Source organism: Prinia subflava, chromosome 11, assembly GCF_021018805.1.
Source record: "Prinia subflava isolate CZ2003 ecotype Zambia chromosome 11, Cam_Psub_1.2, whole genome shotgun sequence".
NCBI classification, from domain to species: domain Eukaryota; kingdom Metazoa; phylum Chordata; class Aves; order Passeriformes; family Cisticolidae; genus Prinia; species Prinia subflava.
In genome coordinates this window covers 21,654,893-21,674,163 of record NC_086257.1, presented here as the reverse complement: position 1 = coordinate 21,674,163, position 19,271 = coordinate 21,654,893, and the positions used below count along the sequence as shown (strand labels likewise).

At 42.2% G+C, this 19,271-nt stretch overlaps 2 protein-coding genes across 6 annotated transcripts in view; one reads left to right on the top strand and one right to left on the bottom strand.

Moving 5' to 3' along the window:
• Positions 1-3,657: 3,657 nt before the first annotated feature.
• Positions 3,658-6,637, top strand: GPR160 (G protein-coupled receptor 160). The gene is made up of 2 exons (XM_063408297.1): positions 3,658-3,799; positions 4,819-6,637. Exon 2 carries the CDS (start codon positions 4,873-4,875, stop codon positions 5,890-5,892), a length of 1,020 nt encoding a protein of 339 aa, XP_063264367.1. The 5' UTR covers positions 3,658-3,799; positions 4,819-4,872; the 3' UTR covers positions 5,893-6,637.
• A 152-nt stretch (positions 6,638-6,789) lies between these two features.
• Positions 6,790-19,271, bottom strand: part of PHC3 (polyhomeotic homolog 3) — a 28,984-nt gene continuing 16,502 nt past the window's right edge. For 4 of the 5 annotated variants that reach the window (XM_063408289.1, XM_063408290.1, XM_063408291.1 and 1 more), the window contains 2 exons: positions 18,970-19,201; positions 6,790-15,204 (listed from right to left, as the gene is read on the bottom strand). In XM_063408289.1, the coding sequence (XP_063264359.1) occupies positions 15,050-15,204; positions 18,970-19,201 (387 nt within the window). In that variant the 3' untranslated portion in view covers positions 6,790-15,049. Of the gene's footprint in view, positions 15,205-18,712; positions 18,814-18,969; positions 19,202-19,271 lie in introns of all 5 variants that reach the window. The other variant, XR_010081551.1, reaches the window with a different exon arrangement.

The window sequence follows — 19,271 nt, the reverse complement described above, 5'->3', positions numbered from 1 at the left end:
CAGACTTAGAATTCTGTTTTCAAAAGCCTTCAAATTAAAATAACAATGGAAATGTGTTTCTTGTTCCTCAACAAGGTCTTCCTAAGAACAAACTTGTTACTTTTAAGAAGAGCACTTCAAGTGATCAAAATGAAATTCCACCACATACTGCCTGTGCTTTTAAAAGGTTCCTGAAAAATAAAACATGTTGCAAATGGGACATCGGTCAAGCATTTTCTTTTTAAAAGTAAAGTTAGTTAAAATTAAAGTTGGTTAAATAGTTTACTGGTTACATATTCTATTAGCTAAATATGCTATTAAAAATTATAAAATCTTCATAAACGGAGTCTCTCTGAGCCATGCAGCCTTTCAGGACCAGCAGCCCCACAGCCAGTGGCCATTGCGAAGCTCGGGTCGCTAATCCAGCGCTGACACGGCACAAACCCGGACAGGGCATTAAACAATCCCAGGGGCTGCACCAGTTAAAGGCACAGCCGGGGACAGGGGGGCTGCGGGCACGGCTGTCACCCCACACACAGATGTGATCCAGAATGTTCCACAGGGACATTCCAGTGGCCCAGGGCCCCTGGCTGTGGGGACCAGCAGAGTGAGTCACCCCCAGCCCCTCGCTGGCAGTGGGAATGTTCTCAATCATCTGTGCAGGAGCTCACAGTGTGAAACTTTCCCCACACGTGACACCAAAATGCATAAGGACGCATTTTTCTCCCTGTCTTTGCCCACGCGGTTTGAGGTGTCCAAGATGCCAACATAAATTGCTTGAAACCACAGAGGTGAGGTTTAAATTTACTCCTCTGCTCAACGCCATAAAGGGACACCAGGTGGCAATGAACTTGTAGAGCACAGCACATCTGAAACAGGAAGAGCAGGGCGAAAGCAAAGACTCAGCTCTAAGTCCTGTGCTACAGGAAGCACGGCTCACACTCCCTGTAAAGTTCATTTTCTGCAATGTGTGCTCATTATCTGCAGCTGCCCCTGTCCGAAGGACACCTCCTGCCCCAATTCGGGCAGCAGCAACCCGCAGGGACTCTGCCGGTCCCTCCTGCTCTTCCTCGGTGGCTTCAGAGGCTGCAGCGCTGAGCTCCGCAGGAAAGGGTGGAGCCCAACACCTGTTCAGTGAGGACAGTTTGTTCAGCCACTGCTTCTTTCAGAAGATTATTATCAGTTAGATTTGAAATTAGAGGTGGTCATTTTTCTTGTTCCTTTCCCCTAAAATCCTACTCTTTCCATTAAGTTGAACAACGGAACCCAAAATATGAGCGGCCAATAGCAGGAAATGGCCCTGAAGAAGGAAGGAAGGCTCTATGCAAATATCCTAAACAGACAACACAGAACCACTGCATGAGCTTTTAAACACAAACAGCTTTTATAAGGGATTCTCTGTGTTATTTCCTGTACCCCTCTCCTCGAGGAGAAGTCTCCTGTCTTGTTTTTACACACAGCTGCCTCCATGCAAATATAGATTAATTCCTTAAATCTTTTGATTGCTGCTCATGGACATAAATGCAGCCTCTTTAACCAAGCAGGGTGGGCTCAGGGGATTATTTAGCACATGGTGTTTGTCAAGTACCTGCAAGTTTTCCTGCGAAAGAAGAGGCAGCCCTTATCCAACACAGAGTGAGCAGCTCCTGACTCAGCAAGGACCTGCCAGCATCAAGCCCTGCATTTGATTTCCAGGAAATCCCATCTTGTACCATCATTTCTCTGGGATGGAAGGTGAGTTACACACTCAGGAGCAGAAAACAGGAGTAACCAGTTAAAGCAAACTCCCAAACAAGTACAGGGTGGTGGAGGGAAGGGGAAGCTGAGTAGCCACACCACGAGCAGGGGGTGGGTGTAATGTGGGCAGAACTGCGCTCTGTGGGCCCCACTGAGGAACTCCCCCAGGAGGCTCACTGAGCACAGAGCTGACACAGTCTGCAGGTCACACACCCAGTAGAATTTTTGTCAGCAGAAAAAATGTCTAAAGTGTTCCTTTCCCCTCCTGGTTCCTCTTTCCCAGTATCCAGGCATCTCCTCACACAGGCCTGTGAAGCAGTTCCTGCAGTCAGAAGGAGAGAAATGAACAGAAACAAACGCAGACATTCAAACAGTTCATTTGCTCCCACTGGGAAAATCACTTTCATTGCTTTGTTGTGGGTTAGAAGTAAGAAGAAAACTACTATGAAAGCATCAGTATTCAGATATTGCGTATGGACTGGGTGCTCAGAAGGTGCAATACCTCTGCCAGGTGTAAACGTTTTCTTATTATACTCCAATTTGTGCCACAGTCCTAATGAACATGTGTGGATAAGTAACTATGGTCAGCATGGACGCTGCTGAAGATTACTTTAAGCTGTCAGGTTTTACAGAGCACTGATCATCTTGTTTTTCCTAAAAAATCCAAACCTAACAAACCTCAGAACATTTTTCCCCCCTCAAGTTCTTTAATCCTTAAGATGAACCATGGAAGGAAGAGAAGGAAGTGGGGAGGAGAGGGGCAAGAAAAAATAGAGGGGGAAAAATCACAAATTACATCTGAATTTAACTCCAGAGAATTAATTGCTTTCAGAAGTCCTGCCAGCCACTTGATACTTTTGTACACACAGATACATCAAACAATACCCACCCTGTGGGCACAGGGCTTCCCTGTGGCACAGAGGGACCTTCCCTCTGTGTTCCCTGCCCTGCAGCCAAGTTATGGGGTCCCCAGGGGTCCCGCTGAAGCACCCTCATGCCCCACCATCGCCCTTTTTCCCACACACATCACATATTTAGAACCCAAAATATTTATCTGCCACTTTCATAAGGATCTGGGTGTCCCACCGTGCTGCACTCGGTGCTGGGGCACCATGAGGCTGCTTCACCTCCCATTGCTAGGCGATCAAAGGGATCAAACACAACACACAGAACCTGTTCCCCAGGGTGGGTGTGTTATATGTACTATGGGTGTCACATATGCTGTGTATGTTACATGTGTTATTTATGTTTATGCGTGCTAAATGTTACAGTTTGTGTGTTGTGTGTGCTACAGGTGTTATTTCTGTTTATATGTGCTATATGTTATGTGTTATACGTGTTGTGTGTGCTACAGGTGTTATTTCTGTTTATGTGTGCTATATGTTACGTGTTATACATGCTGTGTGTGTTACATGTGTTATTTATGTGCATATGTGCAATGTTATATATGTTATGTATCATGTGTGTTATGTTTCCTTAATAGCCGTTATATGTTCTGTATGTCCTGTTACATGTATAACATGTGCTATATGTGTTACATATGTTGTGTGTCACCTGTGTTCCGCCCTTTTCCCCCGACACGAGCCCGCCCCGCCGCTCCCGCCCGCCCGGTCCCGCCCGGTCCCCGCGCTGGGCGGGCGGAGGTGGCGGCCCCGCGGGCGGCAGCGCGGAGCGGCGGCAGCAGGTGGGTGCCGGGGCCGGGCGGGGGAGCCCGGGCGTCCCCTCGGAGCCCCCCGGGCCGCCTCCCTTCCCCTCGCTCCGGAGAGGAGCAGGAACCCGCCGGGGGGGCTGGGAGCAGCGGCCGGGACGGGCAGCGGGAGGCGCCGGCAGCCCTGGGGTGCTCTGTGCGCAGGACGGGGCTGTGCCCGCACGGCCCGGACAGGTGATGATTTATTACTGATATTGTTATTATTATCTTACCGAACAGGACCCCGTTTGCGTGCATGTTCCCTCCTTTCTGTGAACACAACGGCAGCGTCCAGCACATGAAGACAAAACTCTCCGGAATGAAGCCGCACTGTAAGGACAGATCAGGTTTCAGAGGATGCGCTTGTGCAGATGGAGAGTGAAGCGGCCGGCCCAGGTAGGCTTGTAACAAACTCCATCGGTGCTTCGCAGGTTGTGCTGCCAAGGACGTGTAGTTGCTCTAACTCTGCTCTCAGGACACACGAACTCAGTTGCGCTTTAACACAAATGTTAGTCACAAATGACTCTGGCAAACTGGTCACAAAACGCGGGTGTGTGCTCGAATCGAAGCAATTTGGTGTTAACACAGAACCTAAGAGTCAGTTCCTTTTTACAGCTGCCTCGGCTCCTCAGCTCTGATTTGCTCTCGTGAACACCATCCTGCTTCTTTGAGGAAAGAGAGAAGAAATCAAACTGTCCATGCTGTCTAGCTGACATACACAGAGCCACTATATGTTCATTTTCCTAGGGAATTAACACTTGGAAAGAGTTGTCATAAAGAAACTTGTGGAAGTCTGAAGGGAAAAGCAGCTGCTCTGAGTCTCTGTCATTGCAGTACTTAGAGATGAACAAAAAAGCTCAGTTCACTAATAAAGCCCTTGTGCTTTGGATTGCCTCAGAGTTCCAGGATTTTTGCACCAAAAAAGGAGGTGATGCTTGATGCTCTTTCTGCTTTCAGGATATTTCTGCAGTCTCAATTTCCTATGAATTCTATAAGCATAACAAACTTATGCTTATAGAGGCCATGCTGCAGCATCTCCTACAGTGTCTTGTATGATTTCTGTCCTGTAATTTTTTCAGAATATATGCAGGAGCTCTGAAGCTTCCATCCCTCTACCCAGCTGGACAGAAAGACCTCTCCCTGCCTTCTAATGGAAAGGAACATAGCCTTATTTCCTAAACCTTTCCTTGGGTCATGAGCTAGAAAAGTAAATTATGTCAACCTTCTAACTCTCAAGAACGTAATTGAAAGAAAACAAAATTTAGGCACTTGTTGATAATTTAACAATGAGTTAATGAGGCTTCTTACTCTTCATTAAGAGGCTTGAAAAATTCAGACAAACTGGGCAGTTGCTATGATGGAACTAATTGGTAGAGCTACACAGAAATAAATTTTTACATTTTTTTTCTTTTCAGAGATGAAGCACTGTGCACTGTGACATTGATTTTTGCTGTTTTCACCACTAAAGGATGGCTGCCAGACTCTGTGAAAATGGTTCTGGTCAGTACCACTGCACCCACACCAGCCAGCCTCTTGAAATCAGCTACATATTGGTCCTGATCATGCTTGGAAAAGTCTTCCTTGATTTCTTCATGCTGCAAATTAAGCCAAAGCCTGTGAAAGCCAGTTTTATGGGATACTTCTGCATTTCGGTGGCAGTTCTTGATTTCACACTGCTGCTGAGTATCTGCTTCATTTTTTGCTTTGAGGACTTTGCGCTGTGGGGCGTGCGCTTCACGGAGTACCACATCTGCCTCCTCACTCAGATCACTTCTCTGACCTACGGGATCCTGCCTTGCCCCGTGTACCTTGTGGCTGCTCTGGATTATTGCACTACCGTCTCCCAAACATCCCAATTCCCTAACAGAGCTCGGAAGTTACTTTATGTATTTGCCGTGGTGGTTATATGGATTTCCGGGTTTTTCTGCACTCTGGAAGTCCCCGCTGTCTCTGCAGAGCTGGAGATGCAGAATGGTGCTTCCCCTTCCCAGTGCCCTCTCTCTGGCAGCCTGCAGAGCTACTGGGTGTCGTGTGCCATGGTGCTGCTGCTGGCCACAGCTCTCCTGGTTCACTGGAAGGAGGTGACAACCATGCTGCTGTCTGCCAGGCTCCTCTCCTTTTCCAGCCAGCCCGTGCTGATGTTCCCCTACGTGCCCAACAACAGCAACACCTCCTTTAAGTGGCAGCTCCTGAGCAGGCTCCTGTTGTGCTTCCTCGGCACGTGGGCACCGTTTGTTGTTCTCCAGGCCGCGGTTCTGCTCCTGGGTGTGCAGGTCCCGGCCTACGTGGAGATGAACGTGCCCTGGCTGTACTTCATCAACAGCTTCCTCCTGGCAGCAGCCTACTGGTGCCGGTGCCACGCCGTGGAGCTGGCAGAGGAGGGCTGGTGCACAGACCCCTTTGTCAGCTGGAAATTCTGCTTTATGCCCTTCAACAATGAAAGCACAGAGGCAGCTGATAAGCCGGGCGCAGTAATTGTCATCTGTTAATGAGCTGCTGGCTGGACAGGCTGCAAAGGGCAGAGCTCTGATGTTGGGTGGTTGGGTCCTGACAGACAACACGAGGAAACATCTCCAGAGCTTCACTCTGTGGAAACAAGTCCAGTGTCCAGCAATACTTCAGTGAATATTGCACTGGAGGGCACTGAGTCCCAGTGGGAGCAAGCACAGCCAGGCCAGGGAATTCAAATTACATGTTTAAAAAACCACTGCTTATATAGGACAAGTTTTCAGTTACACTTAATGTTTGTGACTAGAATTCTACACTTCCTTTAAATGGAAACATCTCAGGTTTTACAGTACAAAATGCAATAAAGTCTTCGAGGCTGGACTTACATACAGATGCTGACCTAAGGTTCAAATGACTTTTTGAAATGTATTTTGTTGTTAAAATGTAGATTCTATCAGCTTGATAGAAGGTACGGGTTGCTGTCTGTTTAACAAGAAATAACTTGTTTTAGTCAAAGTCATAACTCCTACAGAAATAGAAACTTTATACAGTACAAAACCAATGCAAAACCAGTGCAAGATGTGCAACTTCTACAACCACAGGAGAGGTGCTGTTTCATTCTTTCTTTGCTGCTGCTCCTCTATAATACATGAACATATTCAAAATTAAATAATTAGAGCTACAAACATCAAGGTTAATATATATATACACATATACATACATATATACATGCCCAAGGTTGAAAGTGGTTTAAATTAAAATATAGTTTATTTTGAAGCCAAAATTACTTTAAAATAGTTAAATATGAAGTGGGACTACTTTAGTCAAGGAAAGAATTAGTCAGGCTTCTAGCAAAAATACTCTCAATTTTCAAATTCTTAAGAGTTTTACAATTGACCTGATTTGATTTTGTATAAGAGAAATAAACAACCAAAGCAGACAAATGAAATTAGCATTTATTTTGAAGCACTAAACTCACAATACAATGTTGTATTGAAAGAGAAACTAAGTAAATGATGCTCTAGGTTGGTTAACTGTCCCCCAGACCCACAGGGAACAATGATTTCACACAAGAATACTCATTAAGAAAACTCTGCAGATAACAAAAGGTGCAATTACAAGCAAGTTTAAGCAGCATAGTATAAGGTGCCTTGTTTCAGCATTTGTAGGATGGATTTACCCATTAACAGATTGAAGAAATGTCACTTTTACTGATCATAACAAATGAGAGAATCTAAAATTCATTCACATGCTAGTTGGTAATAGGAAAGTGCTTCTTAAAAAATGATTCACAAAGTAAATATCATAGTTTTACATAGTTCATTGTGTGCTCTTCAACTGTAAAATTTAAATTTTGGGTAATAATTTACTTTATTATATATCAATTATAGAGATAGATTTGATTGTAGAATTTAATACTACATGGGTTAAATTTTCTTATAAAAGAATATTCCAGTATTTCACTCATTAAGAATACACAATCACATCTCAATCATAAATTAATCTTTGATTTCTGAAACATATCAAAATCTGATTATTTTGATTCATTACTTTATCTCACATAGTGCTTCTTTCACCCACAGTCTATAGGAAATTTCTTTGAGGTTTCTGTGATGTAATCAAAAGGGGACAAGCACTTTTCAGCTGGTTTGGGGGGACAACCTACTTAAAAGGCCATCAAAAGGACAGTAAATTATCAAAAACTGAATTTTAAAACTAGTGCAATAAGAGGAGGCAATGCTTAGCAACATAATTTGAAGTGTTTGGCACTACAAATTTCATTTTTTAGGGTGGAAAATGTACGTAGAGGAAATTCTATTTCCATGTTAAAAGTAGGAAAGCATATGCAATGTTAACTGGAAAAACAACCCTAAGCAATTACTCCCTGCTTTATCAAACTATAATTGCTGTTAGTTAGTGCTGGAGATGCTATAGGATAAACCATGGCTAAACACAGGGGTTTGACACAGCATTTCTTCTGGTTTTATAGAAACTGAACACCCACTGAAATGGGGCTGACAAAATATTTACAAAACCTAATTCCATTTAAAAATCAGCAAATACATCAAATATAGGAATGCACCAGGCATTTCAGAATCATGAAATAACTAATCCCTACAGACTCAGCAGGCAGCGGGAAATTCCTCTTTTAAACACCAGATGAAGGCAAAACTATTTTCAAGTTCACTTCAGGTGTGTTTTGCATGATAAGTCTCAACCTTCAGAATCATGCACAGAACTGGAACTGCAACCAGTTGGGTGAGGCTGCTGACATGTTTTATTTATCAGTGTGGTTCAGCTTCCCAAGCCCTAATTAAAGTTTACACAACCCCGGCTGCCCTAACGTGCCAGAATTCCTGCAGCAGCTGCAGTGCTCCTAAAGCCACTTGAAGTTTTAAACATTTTTTACAGGGAATCCACAACATGCAGCCAAAGCAAATATTAATGGGTTGATGTTACATCACTGTGTTACTTGTCAAATTTCTTCTTTCTTTCTTTTTGTGAAAAAAGTGCCAAAGAACAGCAACTTTTAGGCTGCCACCTCCATGGAGGAGGCAACAGTGGCACTGCAGGTCTCTACCAACATCCAACCATGGTACTTGAGCCTGCCAAGTGACTATTTTAAAACATATTAATGGTAATTCTTTTTGCAAGCCCACTTTTATCCTTTCAGGGCATTCATGGAGGAAGACACCAGCTGTGCAGAGATCTCCATCCTACTGCCTTCCTAACAATTGTGTCTTTTCCCCTTTGCAATTTTTTTTTTTAACCTGGTGCTTCTGGGCAGTCCCAACACTGGTGCCTGGACCATCCCTCTCTAAAACAGGGTGACAGTTTCACTGCCAAAGAGGACAGAAGCTATGCCAGGAAGGTGGAAATATCTGAAACAAAAGAACTACAGATAACCACTGCTACATATCCTGTGTACATCACTTCTTCAGCTGTGCCAGCAACTAATGGCCTTACACCATTCAAATACCTTACAGTCCTTAACTCTTATGAGATTATTTGATATTAATGCTAACAACAGCTGAAGTGTTAACCCTTTATGGGAGACTTCTGTACTTTCCTCATTTAAAGAATCTCTTACAAATCAACATCGATTTTAATGAGATATCCTACATGTTTTCAACTCTAAACAGAGTATTTGGCACTCAGTGACAAAACCCTTCATCTTTACACACAACTTTCCTGGTCAGAACTGGCTTGTTCATTCTATAACACAAAGACTGCTTGGAAACGAAGTTGGGTGTGCAGAATCCCTCACTGTTCTTTCTAAAAATGAATTTGCAAAAAGCTGCCAGAGGATGGAAGCATCCTGGCTGGGTAGTACAACACAAGCCTTCCACAGGCTGCCCAGGCTTCACCCACAAAGCAGATCAACCTCAGCAATCGAAGACATTTGTGCTTCAAGCCTAATCCCATAATCAGCACAGACACCCTGATTATTACCTAGCAACAACACCACAAGCCTGTCAACAACCCTATGTACCAAAGCAGTGCCTCATAAACACAATTAGAATGCTCCTTCGGTGTTATGTATTGCACTTAAACAGTGTTTATGATCACAATTCTATGAATGCACAATTGTGCTCAAGTTACAATTACTTCTACATGGAAAAAATATTTTAAAATCTTATTTTTCTAGCTCCTTACTCTACAGTCATTTGGATAATTCAACAGGAATACTTGCTGGAAGTTAAAAACTTTTAACTTGAAATCTGTTCATAACACTGACTCCCAGAACTGTGCTTCAGAAAAGTTAAATCCATGGCTGCAAAAGCTGGACTATGAGCTTACTCCATACCTGTAATTACCAGCATATTCACATCTCTGAACTTTGCTTTTTCCCTTCCACTTTGCTGCAAGAGATCAGAAAATCCCATGCCACCTTCAAGTGAACGAGCAGGTGTGTGTTTTAATGCAGAGGTTACACAAACCTACACAGCAGCTTAGGATGGGGCCTTGAGCACATGTGGAAGTGCTGAGCATGAGACCCAGGGGATCAAGCAGGACACAAAACGCCCCAGCCCCCAGAGCTGACACCCAAGAGAGCAAAATGCCACACTCAGAAATTGAGTGGGGAAGGAAATGTCAGATTTCCAAAGAGATGGGGATGGTAAAAACCAACCAGGCTGGTTCTCGTGGATTAGGGTAATGTGTGCTCACTGCCTTGATGCTCAGTCCATGTCCCAGGCCCTGACTCCAGCAGCTCAGAGCAGGGACAGCTTCCTGAAAAAGCTTCCTGAAAAACCCACACAGCTGGCACTTGTCTGGAGTGTCACTACTGTCTCTTTCAAATGTCACCATTTGCAAAGCCATCCAGAGGACATTTCAGGTCTAAATAAACTATCATGGCTAAAGGAAAATTATTTTTAAATTAATTTAATTTAGGCTCATCTTAAATGAACTAAGCATTAAATGAATTTAAAATTTCTTTCTCCTCACAGTACTTCCTGTCTGAAACTACAGCTCACTATGCAAGAGTGACTTGAAAATTAATTCGATATAAGCAATTAACACTTTACACTGAAATTATTCATTGATAGCTCTGCTCATACCTGTTCCACTCAGCATTGAACAGGAACAGTGTATTTAAAACAAAATACTCTAAAATATTAGCTTCTCTCCATCTCTAATAAACTAATTTAGGCAAATATTAAAAAACTATCCTAGATTGATTGTTTTGCACAGTCATTATCTGCAGCCTAAAACAATCAATGAGGAAATACCTGGTTAATGATGACAAATATATTTCTAAGTATATGCTAACAGGACATCTCTATACACTACTGGTGAGAAAATAAGCCTGCAAGATTTTATACAGGCTGAGTTTTAATACGAGCTGTCTCAGTATAATCAGAAGAACGACTCACGTTATAAATTATGGGGATGTCTAATTATTTGCAAAAGCAGGACTCAACACAGCTGTCACTGAATTCTTTGATCACTCAGAGCTGTAGATTTGTCACAGTGTAAGAAATCTGTTGAGCTCTTGATGTGGAAGTTTCTGCATGGATATTGTGATATTGGAATGGGAACACCCATCTGAAAGTGGCATTAATTGTTGCTGCCATGCCAGGCAGTGACACCCCAGTCCAGCCTCAAAACCAACTTCAATTCAAATCACACTTCAGTGGTTTTGTACCTGAATATTTCCTTACACCTCAAGATACAGAAATGATGCAAAAGCTATCACAGATCTGCCCAAACAATTGGTTTTATCCCATCCTTTCCTCCTCCTGCACATCCGCAGTTACAAAGCCTCCATCTGTTCTATCCAAAAGGCTGGATTCCTTTTTGGACAAAGCACAGCTGGAAGTCAAGGGGTAAATACCTGCTTTCACAGGAAAGAAATGAGGAAGTGGATGCTTGCAGGACATAAATCTTCCATTTGAAATGTCTTGTTGACAAAGATCTAGCAAAGGCTTTACCCTCCATCAAGAACTTCATTTCTGGAAAAAATATGATGGGTTAATGGGTAAAGAATGGAGTTACAATGCAGCCTGTTTAAAAACCCTTCACACACTCTCTGGTGAGCCAAAACAACTGGCACTTTTAGTCCGTGGAGACAGCCAAGCCTCCTCAGGGGAGTGCCCTGCTCCTGCTGCAAAGCAGGGATGCTGAGTGACACGAGCCAGGGATCAGGGGAGGCTGCACACCCATTTGGATCCTTCATGAGCAATTCTTTAAAACCCCAAACAAACCCTGAAGCTGAGACAAGTGTCACAGATCTGTTCTATTGGGTGAAATCTTGACAGCCACCTTCAGCCCAGTGCTCTGCAAAGCAGTTTTCATTAAGGAGTAGGGGTAGGATGGAGAGTGGTGGAGAAAAAGGAAGGGAAAAAGGCATGGAATGTATCTCCTTTCTGAGCTATTCCTAGAGAAGTTGAACTACTGCAAGCATTACTGTGAGGGCAGCCTGCAACAGCAGAAGTCTGAAAGACAGACTTCAGAAATCAAAATCCCGGGAAACAGAGAATAAAAAAGGTTTTTTGTAGACACATCCCATGGGAACAAGTGTTAAAATACAGTTAAAATATTTAATACTTCTTTTGCAAGAAGATACAGCCTAATGTGTGAGAAAGCCGTGGGAAATGGTAGTATAAACCTGGGGAAACCTCACCTATCTGAACAGTAAGTGGACAGTATATAAAATGTTCTGGTTCTGGAGGACTGTTACTCTAAGTATTATACTACTTTTTTTTGAGCAAATTCATAAGTTTCTCAAGTAGACTTCAGTTGCACTTGGAAATTTTCCAGCCTACTTTCACATATAAGTGTGAATTTTTTCTCAAATTGATTTTATTGACACAGCTACACTGGCAAACACTCCCATACAAGCGCACTCCTGTAAGTACAGGTTGGTATAGCTGTGCCTGCTTTTAAGTTCCAGTTAATTGCCAAAATCACTGAAGAAGAAAAAAAAACTTTCAATATGCATAAGGCCCACATTCTAAGCTGTTGCATTCATGAATATTTAAAGCATAACTCATTTTCTGTGGCTCTCCCAAACCCACAGGGAATGTTACATACCAGATGAACAGGACCAGATGTGCCTTACTGGGGTCTGCTCTGAGCTCCTGGCACCTGGCAGTGATTATGGCTGAGCTGGACACAAACACTAGCTGGAGAAGCTCTCCTGAAAGCTGCCTAATAAAGCAAAATTAAAGCAGCCATGAAATTCTCATGCATGTAACACTGATTAACTACAGGTCTAAATAAGACCCCTAAGTCCACATTTTCTAGTACACCTTAAGCCATTATCAAATTACATTTATGTGTCCCTACTTTTTACATTGCCTAAGAACAGTACAATCAGAAGACAGATTAAAAATTAGCCAGTGAGATTTCTGTATAAAAATAATAAAACTTTAAGACAGAAGCCAAAGGATAAATATCTAAGATATCTTTAGTCTTCAGTTAGCTCATCAAAACAGAACATATCCTTTAGAACATATGTTACAGATATGCTACACTGTGTATCTTACAGAAATGCTACAAATGGGAACCGACTGTCTCCATCGTTTGAATGTCTCTCAAATTAGCAAACATCAGAACTTCAACTAAGAAGTTTATTTTACAACAGTAACTGAAAACAGAAAAAAAAAAAACCAAACAAATTAGAAAGTGCTTAGCGACTTCCCTCCAAAATAAACCCAGGCATCAATTCATCCTCTAAAGCTTTGGTGCCGTTTGGATAAGAGCTCTCACCACATACCAGCCTGCAACTGCAATGTGTTGCCCTAACTTGCAGCTTCAGTGGTTAATAAAAACATTAATAACATCTGCAATTAGCAAGCTCTAACAGTTGTAATTAAGAACAATGACTCTAACATTGATCTCCACAAGTAATGGTAGAAAATCTGTTAGTGGAAACAAAGCAATAGTCTAATTGAAGGAAAATGAAGCACAGATTTTTCTGTAATCCAAACTGACTCTTTAAGGTCATCCGTTAAATAATATACAGATTAATCTGTCTGTCACAAACCTGCCTTTCAGCCAGTGTATGTGCATTGACTCCTTTTGATCTAGGGCAGCAGTTCTCAAACTTTAGGTCAGTTTCTCTTCTCTTCGGGAATACTGTACAGCCCCCTGAATACCTCCCTACACAACCATATATTATGCATTACTTTGCATAAAATAAAAAAAATACATTATCTGCAGACACATACACATATTTAATTCAAATATACACAATGACTATGAGCACACGTAGCCTTCTTTCCCTAAACAAGAGCTTGGGGATCCAGGTCTGTACAGAAGGGGAGTGGAGCTGCAAAAGGGAGGGAACAGGAGGACAAAATACATCCGTGAGCATCTGTGGTGGGAAAGCAAAGGCCAAGAAGGTGCTGCTGCCTCAGAGCCCAGGCAGCTTCCAAGAGCATCAGTAACTGGGGAAATGTGTTTGTTCCACAGAGTGTGAGAGAGGGAAGATGGAGGGGAACATGAAATCCCACCACCTGGGTCTGCAGCATCCCAGACAAAATCTCCTCCCAGAGGGACAAAGCAGGGCCCCTGGATATTTCTCCCAGAGTTGCCAATGCTGGCATTCCTCCTGCTGACCTGCAGCTCCAGGCCCCTCCATGGCAGCAGCAGCTGCTGCACAAACTCTGAGGGGGCCTCACTGCTCCCTCCTCAGAGCACAGCAAGCACAGCTCACACTGGCCACTGGACAAGGAAAAGGTGCTTGGAAGCTTCCAGTGAGGCAATGGGAATGCACTACAGGGAAGGACATGTTAGAAGAGGTATCAAGAAAAAGACCATCTGAGCTATGCTGTCCCTTCTCTACCCCCAGTCTCTAAAGCAATTTGTCCCAACATGAGCTGGTCCTGGCTGCAGTTTCCAGCCCCTCACACCCAGGCATTTGGGAACCTGAACCTCGAGTGCTCACACACTTCCTCAGGGTCCACTCTGAGCCCCCATTTGAGAACTGCTGGTTTAGCTTAACTAGCAGCATTTGAAACTACAAACCTAACACTTAATGCCCCCTTAGTGCATAGCAGCATTCAAAGAGTAAAGTAACATGTGCTTCAGTTACCTCTGGCAGGAGTGTCAGTAGCCTGATCAGGAGGATTTTGATGAGACATCTACATGGTTTATAGTATTTTACAGACTTCAAGAAAATACTATAGTGGCAGAGATGAGGGTAAGCCTACACGAGGAAAACCAACTGCCAAACCTACCCCGTACAAACAATTTGCTCAAGACTAAAACAAACTCAGAGAGCACAACTAAATGCATAGCATTTTACTGGTACTAGTGCTTCCACAGGGCCTGTGGACACTTCTGTTAGTTCAGTCCAAACACTGCTGTATGTGGGAAAAATCTTTCAGAATACAGCAACACAATTTAAATGGTGCCTAGGTTGGGGTGGGGACTGGGGTGTTAATCATAACTCATAAGATGAAGTACGTGTTGGGGAATACCTTACCTATCACAGCATATTTCACTTCATGTTTTTCCATGAAAAATTTCAACTCAAAGCATTACTCAGGCTTTACTATAAACCTATTAGTTGTTGAAAACTACAGAGGACTCCTGGTATAATCAAAGGAACGTTTGAAAGTCTTTATGTGGGGAGAGCCCCACCTACTTAACAAAACATCACAGTAACACTCATGCCAGAGTGAAGATGTTGGCATATTACTGTCAGTTCTGTCACTGAGAAACTGTTTAAACCTTCATGTTCACCTCCTAGGATTCTTTCAAGGAATTGATACGTGCACAGATTTTCAATGCAGGTCCAAGCTTAATATTCATTGCACTCATAAGGTGATCCTCCTTCAACAAGAGGAGAGCTTGTCCATCAATTTCTTGTGCTCTAAATTCATCTGCAATATCTTGACAACCTAAAGGCAATAAAAAAAAATGATTACTGGTTTAGAAGTGTCCATTCTTAAATCCAATTCTTTTGTCCACACCAGAGCTTTTCAGCTACACATCTTCCAGTGCTCATCCCTTTAGCTTGTTGAACATAAATTCCATGCAAGAGTCAATATTATGATGGGAATTCTGAAATAATATGAAAGTAATTTTTACTACAGCCTCCAATTACACTGTATTTATTGGAGAACTACTCACTGGGAATTTCAAGTCCCAGCAAAGACAGAATTTTCATTTCATTAAGAGGAACAACCTCTCATCACTGGAGGAGATTAGGAAAGCAGCACTGAAATAGCAATCAGGAACATAATTCAAGTGGGTTCTTTCCAGCAATAAAAAGATACTATTATCTAATTCTATAAAAGATAACTCTATTATACTGCTACGTGTAATGAGATCATCCAAATAGCTACAATTTCCAAAAGGAGTTAATTCCATCTGTGTGTTACACCAGAGCTAAGGAAACAAAGTTTTGATGTAGGGGTTTTGGCACAACCATTCCATGAAGATATTTATCACTGGTTATCACAGTGAATATTCTATACACAGCAGTAACTCACTTCACAAGATCACAACATAAAAAAAGACTCTGCATGGGTTGGACTGGCCCAAATAACTGAGGGACCCTTTCCTCTGAAGGCCACTGTGGAAATGAAGGTTTCTCCAAAGATGTTCTGGACATGTGCTGAGCAGAATCAGCCAGTTCTGCCTGGCTTTATGGCTGCTCTGTTAGATGGATAAATGTCTCCTAACAACATCCATGAGAGCACTCATTGTCAGTTGTTTATTTGAAGCTTCTTTCCCCCAGCCATGTTTTTAATGGGGTTTTTAAATACATTTGTGTTCTCAATCCAGCAGTCTCTCCATCCGTCTCAGAGTCCTTCACAGACACACTTGAATTTGTGCTCCACCTTCCATTTCTGATTTCAATTATTCCTCAAGTAAGCTTAGTTTTTGGCATTTCTACATTTTCCTGTTTTAAAAGTACACTATTAGAGAGATATAAAATTACTGTGAAGAACTTTCTACCTAGATGACAGCAACTAATTTTGTATTCTGTTGTGTGTTCAGATTTAAATTCCATAAAGAACAGATAGCCCAATTTCCTGATGGATTTACAAATGTGTACAAGGCAAATGGAAAAGAAACATGCAAGGAAGTCTCAACATCCAAACCTGAATTCATTTGGATTATTACTGTATGAAGGTTGTAACATTCAAGGTTGGGAAAAGATAGCTTTTCACAAAGAATAAAGCACAATTTTTTTTCTTAATGATTTGTTAAACAGACCTCATGCAACAATTGGCTCTGCCATCATCATCAAGGTTTCCTTAATGAAGTGCTGACAACAGATAAAACATCTGTAAGTCAAGAATTAGGTATTTCTGGGAAAGGTATCACGGCATGTCTGAGTTGAGACCTGAACATTGTGATTGTCAGACCACACCATTTACAAAGAGTCTGAGAGATCAGGAGACATTCCTACATTTAGGAACAAAACTGGTCCTATTGAAATAGGAATCTGTTTGTTGTTGCCAGCTTTTTCCTTTAAGTAATTTCCATGCAACTTCTTAAACACTTTTTATCAAACTCATTTCTGGAAAAGCAGAGGATGGAAGCTGAAGGTACTGCAGTTCCTTCATCCAAACACATCTGGGTATATTCTTAAGCATTTTGCAATTGCTTGTTGTGCAATAACTTGGCCAAAAAAAAAGGGTGGGGAGCGGGTGAAAGGTCATTTATCTTGCAGCTGAAGAAAGAAAGGAGAACAATTCTGCTCAGCTTAAGCTGTTCTGTCTCTTCCCCCAGAAGAAGCAACTAATAGTGCAAGTGTCCTGGACACTGACTTCTCCAAAAGGCTCCAGAGGAACTCAGGAAAAGCCTGACAAGGACACGAGCCCACTTCAGCCACAGACTCCAAAGAAAGCTGTAAATGAAAACAGATGTCCCTAATGTTTATGGAGAAGTGACAAATCACCATCTCCTACAGTATGGCAGATGGCCTGCACAGACTGCACCAAGCAGATATGTAACATAAAATGCCATAATGAAAATCATCTGTATTATTTCCTGCATTAATCAAGCTTGGAAGTATATGATAAAATATTTTTTCAAGAGAGTGACTTGTGAATATACCGAAAGGAATAAACCCCAAAATTACCAAAAAAGCCAAATGCAGCAACATAGCAATAAAAATTCTGGCAGGTTGTGAATACAACTTTAAATATCTGTTGATTTTTTTTTAAGTATTTGAGAAACTAGGCATTCATATGGTGAGGAATGAGTAATTACAATAAATTTTCATTACATACAAATAAAGAGAAGTTTTTTAAAAATCAAAGATCACTTTGCTTAGGAAAAACTAAACCAGATCCAGTGGCAGGTGAAATATGGTAAAAGTAATGGTTTCAAAACAGAAACTACATTTCAAGAACAAAATTTTTGATTTGATATTTGCAAGTGAATTGTGTTTAGGTGACACTTCAATTATTCTAGCACAGGAACTACCATTTATTGAGAGGCTAGGATTAGTTATTGAATTAATTAGAGCCTCAAATCCGTAAAAACAGTAACTGAAAACAGCAGTGACAGAGCTACACTCTGTAACACAGCTCAAGTACAGAAACAGGAATGATCACATCCCAACCCTAAGGAGCTTTGCTTGTTTCTACACCACTGCAGGTTCCCAGAAGCAGTGTTACTGAATTGCAAAAAACTATCAGAAGACAGGCACCTCAAGGATGACTTTTGCTGATTTTAGACATCTCTTACTCAATTCTTTGCCTGACCTACTACAAAAGATTATCTGTCATAATCAGATAATGTCTATGATTTAGCAGTGAAGATATATTCCTTAATAGTCTGATGGGATTCACAAAAAAATGGTATAGCATTCCAGAAAAAGTAGAAAATTAGGAACAAACGTAGCCTGAGCTTTAATGGTAAAGCAACAAAAATTCTGGTATGACTGCTGCTGTGGAGATCTGCCTTGTTATCTTGTAGGGGTTACAGTGTCTGACAAGATAAAATGGCATCCTTGGGAAAAGCTGGGGAGTGAAGCTTTAAAGGTTATGATAGTTAGGATATGATAAATGTCAAATAACCTGAAGATGACATAAAGGTAACTGTGAATATTGAGCTAAAGGAAAGGTTTGTGCACAAGGAAAAACCAGGTTATTTTTTCTAAGAACAAACTGAGACTCGCAGTATGCAGTTTCTAGGTAGAAGATCTCTGAGCAAAGCTATGCAAAATAAATTTTAACTTTAGAGCACAAACTTGCTTATTCTTTTTTAACGACTTGTATCGTGACAGGTCTTCCAAACTTTTCTGTTGTATCAAGGAAAGTAACACTGCTCTTGCTTTTTCTACTGAATAAGCAGCAAGGGAGGAAGGAAGAGTAGAAGGAACAAGTGAGGAGGGAAGAGAAGAAAGCAGTGTAACAGGGAGGAAGTGCATCTGATCTCTCTACTGACCTCTTGAGAGAAGTCAGACTGAAGGAAGGAACAGCTCTAATCGCCATCAGCTGGGATGCAACAGCAGAAGTGGGACTAGTTCTATCAACATGGGATTTGTGCTGAAGGAACAAGCAAGAGGAAACAAATCACATTCCAGTCGCTATCACCAGCTAACACTGCTGCTGTTACCACACCACCTCCTCATCACAGTGCTGCTATAAAGCAAGGAACCTCATTGTTAAAACCAACAGAACAAGTTACTGCCCACTCCATACCAGGCAGAGAATGGATGAAGGCCCAAACTTCATCAACAGTCCACACTGAGGGCTCAGTTTGCACCACGGGTAGGAGGTCGATGCTCTCTGGCACTTTGCGCATCCTCAGCTCCCGAAGCTCGCGCTCCCTCTCCCTCTCGCTCTGCCTCCGCAGGCGCGTGGTCATGGCCGTCGGGACAGAGTCCTCATGAGGAGCCAGATCTTCTTCTGCAGATGGATAAGTAATTGGAAGCTGCAAAATGCAGTAACTACAGTATTAGGCTTTATTTGCAATTCCCAAAGCAGTGCCATAGTTTTAAGCA

What these genes read in the sequence shown, in the direction of transcription:
- GPR160 (XM_063408297.1), top strand. Translation starts at nt 4,873, where the DNA reads ATGGCTGCCAGACTCTGTGAAAATGGTTCTGGTCAGTACCACTGCACC.